Source organism: Brachyhypopomus gauderio, chromosome 8 (genome assembly GCF_052324685.1).
Source record: "Brachyhypopomus gauderio isolate BG-103 chromosome 8, BGAUD_0.2, whole genome shotgun sequence".
Classification (NCBI taxonomy): Eukaryota; Metazoa; Chordata; class Actinopteri; order Gymnotiformes; family Hypopomidae; genus Brachyhypopomus; species Brachyhypopomus gauderio.
In genome coordinates this window covers 9,626,815-9,636,563 of record NC_135218.1, presented here as the reverse complement: position 1 = coordinate 9,636,563, position 9,749 = coordinate 9,626,815, and the positions used below count along the sequence as shown (strand labels likewise).

At 45.0% G+C, this 9,749-nt stretch overlaps 1 protein-coding gene across 1 annotated transcript; it reads right to left on the bottom strand.

Annotated features, from left to right (window-relative positions):
- Positions 1-941: 941 nt before the first annotated feature.
- On the bottom strand, positions 942-8,016 carry rbm19 (RNA binding motif protein 19). The gene is made up of 24 exons (XM_077014303.1): positions 7,859-8,016; positions 7,466-7,648; positions 6,962-7,090; positions 6,820-6,858; positions 6,439-6,658; positions 6,040-6,245; positions 5,885-5,944; positions 5,603-5,681; positions 5,451-5,522; positions 5,142-5,348; positions 4,917-5,047; positions 4,713-4,837; positions 4,530-4,626; positions 4,315-4,425; positions 3,961-4,161; positions 3,332-3,407; positions 3,068-3,222; positions 2,836-2,896; positions 2,562-2,641; positions 2,408-2,463; positions 2,130-2,249; positions 1,848-1,950; positions 1,614-1,734; positions 942-1,507 (listed from the first exon to the last, which is right to left on the bottom strand). The coding sequence occupies exons 1-24, from the start codon at positions 7,892-7,894 to the stop codon at positions 1,428-1,430; spliced, it is 2,748 nt and encodes a 915-aa protein (XP_076870418.1). The 5' UTR covers positions 7,895-8,016; the 3' UTR covers positions 942-1,427.
- Between the last annotated feature and the right edge of the window lie 1,733 nt (positions 8,017-9,749).

Here is a 9,749-nt window from a genome sequence, read left to right as displayed (position 1 = left end):
AGGAGTCTGATCAGCCCAGCATAGACCTCTATTGCTTATACTTGTTCTTATTAAACATTATGTTAACTGCTTATGTTTTCCTGTTGTGGTATCCTGGTCAACGACAGGAAGATGGTCTCCCCTTTTAGTCTTGATTTTCTTCCTCATGAACTTGGACTCGGACACCTGTAAAGCTGTGTCAAAGGCTGCTGTAAAGAATGCTACATAAATGACAAACTCCTGACATAAACAATCACTTAATGGAAAGGCAACAATGGGGTACTGGAATCCTTAATGTCTCTAAGTTATTGTGAAGGTCTCATGGTTCAAATATTCAGGAGAACAGAAATTTTGACATAGAGGCGGGCTGTGGTAAATGTATACACTGACCACCAGACCAAAGATCCAGGCCAGCCATTCTGACATATTAATGTAATGGAGACAGTCCTGAAGGAGAGGGTCATGTGATGAGGACAGTCACGCCCTAAAGGAGAGGGTCACGTGATGGACGGTCACGCCCTGAAGGAGAGGGTCACGTGATGGACGGTCACGCCCTGAAGGAGAGGGTCACGTGATGGACGGTCACGCCCTGAAGGAGAGGGTCACGTGATGAAGATGGTCACGCCCTGAAAGAGAGGGTCACGTGATGAAGATGGTCACGCCCTGAAGGAGAGGGTCACGTGATGAAGATGGTCACGCCCTGAAGGAGAGGGTCACGTGATGAAGATGGTCACGCCCTGAAGGAGAGGGTCATGTGATGAAGATGGTCACGCCCTGAAGGAGAGGGTCATGTGATGAAGATGGTCACTCTGGAAGGTGAATGGGTGTTCTGGCTACTATGCCAGAGAACTGGCTCTTTTGTGCGGTGGTCACACCTTTATCACTTTTACCACCTGGACGTCTGTTTGAAGAACAGTGGATACTGCCCTCAGCCTACATCACACAATATAGGCAAGGAATGGTTAAGTAGAAATGTTTTCTTTTACTCATAAAATTTGTTCTTTCGTTGTCAATAAATACAGTACATTGAGAAGACAACATTTTTATCCACTGAACAAAAGAAGTAGTGGAACAAAAACTGCTAAGTTCTATAAACATGAGTAAAACATTCAGGTCTATACAAATGCTCTAACTTATTATTTTAAAACATGTAGAATGTGGGGGAGGACCAGTAATTTAGGGACACAAACAGGGCTTACAAAGTCCATACAGAGTATAAAACAGAGTGAAAACACAGTCCTTTGTCCAGATTATTAATGTCTGCATGTCGTCCATCTCACAGTGATTTCATCCAACTGTACCCCAGGTTGCTGTGAACTTCCCCACTCTGGTGATTAGAATGACCTTCATCTGGAGGTCGTTGTAAATAATGTAAGGTCAAATAAAGAGACAGCCGAGTCCCTTTCACGCTTCACCCTGTCCTCGTCGCCATGTGGAAGATCGACTGTTCAGCTGTCCTTCTCCTCCACCTCCATCTGCTCCAAGATTCCCTCCAACACCTGAGCCTGCTTCCGTTTCTTAGGAGCATCTGGGGACACACAGAGAGCTTCGTAATGGAAAACCCAACAATTGGCTGGATCCAGAGTGCAGCTGTGGTGCTGGGTGACGTAGCTACGGAAGAGCTGCCGTCTTACCGTGGAAGTGCTGAGCGGTTTTCCTGCGTAGGTCCTCCACGCTGTCGTCGGCGTCGGCCCACTCGAGGACCAGCCGTCTGCCGTACAGGTGGGTGCTGTGGCACAGAGCCGAGAAGGCTTTCTGAGAGACGAGAGAGGGGTGGAGTTTCATAGGTGGGCGTGGTTTCAGATCGGACGGACTGTTTGTAGCAAAGGAGTGACGAGAAGGGCATTTGAATGCCAGGCTCCACCCACCTTGGCGTCCTGCTTCGTGAGAAAGTCCACAAAGGCAAAGCCACGGTGACTACCACCAGAGCCCTTCTTCGGCAGACGGACGGTCTTCAGCTCTCCAAACGTACTAGAGAGGAGCATATTTATCAATCTGAGTGGAACTATTTCAATATGAAACTGAAATGTCACAATATGATGTTCATATTTTCAAAAACCTGTAAAAAAAATTATATTACAACACATTTACATGTGGTTCATTAAACACCTCAAGAAAGATAAAAGGTGTGTGTGTGTGTAAGATCTGACCAGAAAAGCTCTCTCAGTTCCTTCACTGTGGCCTGGAAGGGAACATTTCGCACCAGGATCTTAGACGTCGTCTGTTTCTTAGTCGTTTGCTTCTTCCTGCTAGTTTTTGCCACACCCTCCCTGAGTTTGGTAGACAAAACAGTCAAACAGAATAACCAGCCATATTCAGGATGTTTGACGCATCAGCCCAGAGGACCACGCAAGAAGACGAGACCGTGACCTACAGGCTCTGGATTGCCTATTTGATATTTCATACATGCTTGTTAGATGTCTCTTACTTTAATCCTCTTTCAGAGACTTTCAGCTCGAGCTGATGCTCGTCAACGGTACAATGCTGCAGAGAGAAAAGAAACATTTCAGAGACGTTGTGCTATCAAGTCTGACATGGGGGAAACACAAAAGACTGACGCTTCTGAAATCAGACGAACTTGCCTGCAGCTTCCGCATGGCTTTCTGGGCCGCCTCGGGGGTTTTGTACTGTACAAAGCCGTAGCCCATAGACGACAGTTTGCCTGCAAAGAAGAGAGCGCGTTTGCTTTTTACTTACTTTGTACAGTGGATCAGATTCACGTTTTAAGCATGGGTTCCACATAATTGATGTCGATATGAGAAAGGGGTTTGAAACGGCTTAGCAGGTACCTAAAGGAAATCAACTCTAGCTGCTTGTCTAAATCAAACCAAAGCCCACGGACGAACGCAGACATACCTGACTTATCCCTCTTCTTGGATATACTGCAGACTTTCACTGCTCCACATTTAGAAAAAGTCTGTGATATGGACAGACACAAGCTTGGTTAGAAGGCATGACTGCAATTAACACGCCTCAGTACTTATGATGTATTCTCATGTATTCTTCATCTTTAGTTTCCACTACAGCGCCAGACCCCTGGACCTCTGAATTTGACTCCCAACTTCTTTTCCATGAACTCTGACCTCACCTGCTGCAGCGTTTCTTCTGTGGTGCTAAAATTAAGGTTCTTAACGAAGAGCGTTGAGCCAGGTAAGCTCTCTTCCTCCTCCTCCTCCTCCTCCTCAGCTGCTTCCTCCTTCGTATTTGGGTCCATTTTCTCATCCTTGCTCACGGCTACAGGTTCTAGAAAACGAAAAAAAGATGAAGAATGAAAAACAAAACAAAACGCAGGAACACTGAACATACTTGCTACTGAACATAGTACTGAACATACTCAATACTGATCATTCACCTGCTTTACGAGCCTTGGGTGGTGTTGAGAAGATAGCCAAAGGGGCCCACTCCAAATACAAGGGAACGTGCTGAAACTAGGAAGAAATGGAGGGATTAAAACTTTTGCGTTGTGCTATTGGTTCTTATAGGATCGTTCCAACTCAGCCACACTTCCAAGCTCAAGTTATGGATTTTCTTTAAATAAATCATGAACATTTCTATTAATTTTCACGAGATGTTGTAAAATCTTGTAGCTCTACTCCAAATACTTTTTAGTTATGATTTTTTAAAGAATGGTCCTCTGAGCAAAATTTTATCACTTCTGCAGTTCTTTGAATATATTCCAAGCCTCATCAATTATCATCAATATTTTTGACTGGGTTAGGTTGAAGAATAATCAGCAACTTGTATTCATGTAATTATTTGTTGCTGAATGATTAAGCAAATTAATAAATAGAATTTTGAACCCAAACAAGGAATCTTAGATGAGTGGACTTCTAAGTTCAGTACCTGATCTCACAAATGACCTTTTCATTGAATGGAGTTTGTTTCAGAAGTTTGTTATACAAGCTGTTGCGATGTAATTTCCAGCAAGCTAATGTAGTCGTCATGGTCCAGTGTCCACACAGCTTTGGCTAAATAGTGTACCTTTGTGTACGCAAGTTTGGTGAAGGCGCGTTTGGCTTCTGTGTGCTCCAGGAACTCCACTATGGCTGTGAGGCCACTAGGGGGCAGCAGTACTCTCCCCAGAGAGCCATGGGGCGAAAAGAGTGTCTCCAGATCCTTTACTTGCACCCCAGATGGCAGGTTCTTCACCAGGACCACAGAGTTGCTGCGCTGACCAGCTGCCTGCAAACACACGCACACACATCACCAATAAAATAATAAAGATGAAATGCCAAATACTTTTCAGCAGTTGGAGGACGCTTAGGGATTAGAGGATAAAGGACTCCGCCCCAAACGTTCAGAATCATCCCAGCATCCACTTCATAACATTTATACCTGGCTGAAGGAGTCCAGAGCTACTCCATTGTCCAGCAAGAACTGTCTGGTTTCCTGGACGATCTGAGTCTCCCCGAGAGCCATCCGTACAGCCAGACTGCCCTTGGACTCCTGTCATGACACGCAGAGAAAAACTCACTCTTCTTTTCATTAGCCTCATTACCTGCCGGTACATGAAACTGTTGGGTCAGCGCGGCACCGGAACTGAAACGTACGTGATCGAGCACTTGGCTTTTGGTCGTGTTGTATTTCTCGGCGATGGCGTCGGCGACGGCACTCGTGCCGAGGAACAGCGTGTTCCAATTATGCGCACTGCCAGAGAAAGCGGACGTGTTAAAAAGAACGTTGCATTAGCGATTAGTCACACCGGTAAGAAAATACGCTTTTTAAACAGCGACCTGCCACTGGCAGCCTTGTCCTTGGCGTCCTTCTGCCTCTTGTACGACGAACTTCCCGGAGCGCCGCCGTCCTGATCCGGCTTCTCCTTCTTCATCCTGGAGGGTATGATGTGCAGTACCCGGCCCTGTGCGACACGCCGCACGTTAGCGACGTTAGAGACGTCGGCACAGGCGCGATCGACAGTACCTGGAACGTCCCTGTACCTGGAATATATGGCCGTCCAGCTGGGCGAGGGCGCTCACTGCGTTTTCAGGGATCGTGTACGTAACAAACGCGAAGCCCTTGGGTTTCTTAGTCAGGACGTCGATGGGAAAGTGGAGGTCGGAGAGAAGGCCTGCAGGAGGAAGATGACACACACGTGACCCACGTGACCCTTTTTTATACGCATTTAAAAACGAGGGCGCGAGCGCCGGCCAGCAGGTCTTCACCGTGCTTCTCAAACAGCTCCTTCAGCTCCTCCTCCGTACACGTGTAAGGCAGGTTGCGCACGAAGAGCCGTCCAGACTCTGAAACGTCCTCCTCTTCCTCGTCCTCCTTCAGGTCGGAGACGAAGTTCCTCTCCTGCCTTGTGGGTTTCATTTGTCTCCCTTGGTCCCTGAAGTTTGTGGCCCTAAACACTTCGATGTAGCGCCCCCCTACGCGCATAATAATGACGTCATACAAAACGTCTTCATGCATTGTATCTTCGTTGGCTCTTCTAGATCATTTGTGTGTAGAGAAAGCTCGTACTGATTTACCCATGTAGTCTTTGTTGAGTCGAAGGGCTCTTTCCACCTCTGTCTCCGACCGCACATCCACGTACACGTAACCTGAGCGAGGTAAAGCACACATGAGGCCAAAGCTCTGGAGTTTCAGCTCCCACGTGTGGCTCAGTATCAACAGTCCTTACCAGATTTACGGCCGTCCTTGTTCTTGGTAAAGCGGATTGCAACTGGCTTCAGTGGCAACATAAACTCTCGTATTTGTTGCTGAGGAGAAAGAGCTCATCAGACATGCATGCAGTAATAAATAACACACACACACCCTGCTACCTCCACATACACACAAACACACACACACACACACACCCCCAACAACACCCCCCTGCCTTTAGAAGCCGTTGATTTAACCAATAACTGAGCGGTTATAACCCACTGATGAAACAAGTTAAAGATCTTGGTTGAGATGTTACCTCTTTAGCGTTGAAGGGTATTCCACGCAGCTTGACTGTGAAGTCTGTGGTGGGTTCAAACTGCAGAAAAACAGTGTAGAGCACCTGGGTTTCAACGAGAAGAACTAACAAAACAGAACCAACACGCAGGCTGCTATGGCTGCTGGAGGCCCGACCTTGTTCTGGGAAGGTGCCGCTTCTGCGGCTTTCTGGTTGTCGTCGTTCTCTTCATCGTTCACACACTCTTCCTCTTCTGCATTTTGCTCCTCGTCATCATCCTCACCCTCATCTCCACGCTCATCCACCATGCTAGACTTCACCACTTTGGAGCGAAGGTAGTCCATATCAGACAGGCCATCCTTCAGAGCCTCCTTAGAGGAACCTATTACAGAAACAACTTGCGTCTTTAAGAAGGAAACACGAGTCAGTCCATTTCAGCAAATCCACATTAGAACACCCAGATCTGCTTAAATACATCGTCTTTCCTTTTTCACCACATGCAGAGTCGAGTAGCATCTAAATTCACAAGAGCTTCCTGCTTCCTGTGTGTACAAATGCAAGGAACACAGACGCACCCTGCTCATCCTCTTCGTCCGCTGCAGCATCCTCATCATCACTCGGCTCATCGGACTCATCCGAGTCAAAGTTCAGGTAGTCGTTGCTGGCAGCTTTCTTCCCTTTCTGCTTGCTGTCCTTAGCAGAGGGAGCGTTGGCAGCGTCGTTGGCCCACGTGTGCACCTGCGAGCGGTTCTGGTGCACAGCCAGAAACTCCTGGAATCCTTGGTCTTCCTCCAGCTGAAGAACGGGCAAAGAGAGGACTTTACATGACGTAACATGAGCTAAAATAAGACACAAAGTCAAATGGCCACTTTCACATTATACCAAAACTACTGAAGAGCTTTACACAGCCCATTTGATGCGCTGAACAATAATGGTGACGAAGAGAGCAAACTTACTTCTCCAAGAACAGAGACGGGCCTTTTCTCTTTCTTTCCCTGAAAGCAAAGTAAAAGCATAATTGGGGATCATCACACATGAAATACTGCATGTTTTCATTGCTCTTTACTAACTACAAGTTAAAGGACATTTTCTCCTCACCTTCTTCTCTTTTTCTCCTTCTTCTGCTTTGTGCTGCTTTGGTTCGTTCTTTGGTTTCTCTGCTTGCTGACTATGTTTGCTCCATGGTCTGACTTTGTTAGGGTCTCCAAAATCCATACACAATTCCACCTGACTCGAATGAACAGAATGTAATAATTACACACTTCACATCTGAATGTGCACTAAGTTCTACGTTTATTATGTACATCTAGTCTATACATGTACCTATAAACAACCAATCCTCTTTTAAGCTGTTGATAAGTGTTTAGCATTTAATTTAATGTATTTACAGTATAAATATACATTAGAAGTACCCAGCCAACACCTGGCCTTTTGTCAAAACCAGGTAATTCAAGAAGGAGGCAAATAAAACATAAATTTATACTATATCAAACATCTACACGTTACACACAGTACACACAGGCTAGTACGTACTGGTGTACAACATGTGTACTTAATGTCCTGACAAACAAGGTAAGATTGGGATGTCACTCGTTAACTTACCGTCACTCTGGACGTGTCCACAAAGCTTTTGTTGAAATGTTTCAACGCCCTTTCCGCATCTGTGTCACACTTGAAACCCACGAAGCCAAATTTTCGAAACTTTCCGTCTTTAGTGAACTTTAGTCCGCAGTCTGTCAGCGTGCCGAAGGCTGCAAACATCTTACGGAACCTCTCCTCTTTCATCTAACATGCGAGACGTGTAGCCCATTAGATTGCCATTCATTATATTTTATACACATGCACAGAACTTCACGAGCAGATTATTAAATATGAACTGTTAGCTAGTGATGTGTCAAAATAGTTTATCTTGCGTGTCAGCTAGACAGTTAGCAAGCTGATCCCTGCATGAACAATATAGACGTCTCAATGACCGACGCGATGCAGTATACTCACCCCATTTGGGAGATTTTTCACAATAAGCCGTGACATATTTTCTTTGACTCTTTCGTTAAAGCTTTAAAGAAAAATGGGTTTTTTTAACTGCTTTATCAACAATCAAGCATGGGACTCCTACAGAGCCGCCATGTTGGTAGAATGACGTAGAAAGCTTAAAGCTGCAAGAACTCCTCTTAACGCGCTACCGCCCTCTTCTGGTTATTAGAGGTACTGCAACCCTCTTCTGGTTATTAGAGGTACTACATCCCTCTTTTGGTTATTATAGGTACTGCATCCCTCTTCTGGTTATTAGAGGTACTGCATCCCTCTTCTGGTTATTAGAGGTACTGCATCCCTCTTCTGGTTATTAGAGGTACTGCAGCCCTCTTTTGGTTATTAGAGGTACTGCAGCCCTCTTCTGGTTATTAGAGGTAGCTACTGCAGCCCTCTTCTGGTTATTAGAGGTAGCTACTGCATCCCTCTTCTGGTTATTAGAGGTACTGCATCCCTCTTCTGGTTATTAGAGGTACTGCATCCCTCTTCTGGTTATTAGCAAGTCTCGTACTGCATCCCCTCGCCATGTGTGTCCACGTAAATTTGAAGTAACGTGCACGACTCCGTAAAGACGTGTGTTTAAAGCGGGGGTGTCAAATACACGGCCCGCGGGGCGGAACCGGCCCGCCAGGGGGTTCCGTCCAGCCCGAGGAATAAACCTGCATTATTAAAGAAGAATAAACTGAATTTTATTTAAAATCTGCAGTCCCTCTATTGTCCGCTAGCGTGTTTTGACCCTGGCATGTGAAATGTCTTTGTCAAAACCCCCAGACCCAAATGAGTTGGACACCCCTGTGTTAGTGTTAGTGTCTCCCTCGTCCTCTGGTTCTGGAGGATCTACGGCTGGAACGAGACAGCAGCTGCTGAACGTTTCTGTGTCGTTTACACACCAGTTGAAATGGACTTGGTAATAGTTATGTACCAAACCTGTTAATCATCTGAATTCAATCGTTATTCGTGTGTTTCTGCTTGAACAATTCGCTTTCCTGCACGGCGTTTCCAAAATAAATATTTATTTATTTATTTATTTCGTTGTTTGTTTCTTTCTGCATTAGATATAAAAATGCATATGCTGTTTGCCACACAGATCATTTTTTAAATGATCTTGCCGCATGATTTGGAAGTTGACCGTCCAGCTGAATGAATGTGTTGGGATGTCTAATATAACCTGCATCTGCTACATGGCCTGTGGGCTGATTTAGTTTCACAGCCTTATATAAAGCCCTGCTTGTTACACACACTTGTGTCGATGCGTTTATGGATTATGTACGGTGATTGAAAACTGACTCGATCTCTGTGGCGTTATACTGCCACTGGCTGGATGTATTGTTCTGTTAGTGCTGTAAGAACTGTGTATTTTTGATACATTTACATTATGTGTCCATGCCTAATGTAGCATGAATTTCAAATGTTATTTTATATTTTGAATACCGTGGGTCAGAGTAGCTCAGATATATTCACTAAGGAAGAGTAAATCTAGGACACTGCCAGCGTTTTAATGCAAAACCTCCCAATCTGAGCTGGATAAAAGAACAAAAGAAATGAATGCAGAAAAATCCAATATACGTAGCAAGAAATACATAAACTGACCAAACAACAGAGTCATGAATGAGATAATATTTATCACCACCCACCCACAATCATAGAAATAGAATCATAATCACAAATGCCGAACTATATCAGTGTACTCGTTTTCTGCACTCAGCTTCAGTATGTTACTACACAGTTCGATTTATAAATGTTTATACATTTTATAAATATTTACCATGAACATGTAATTAACTCCAGAACCTCTAAATAACATTTTCTGATGCTAGTCGTCTCCATGTACCTGATTTTGCTTATACCTATATCA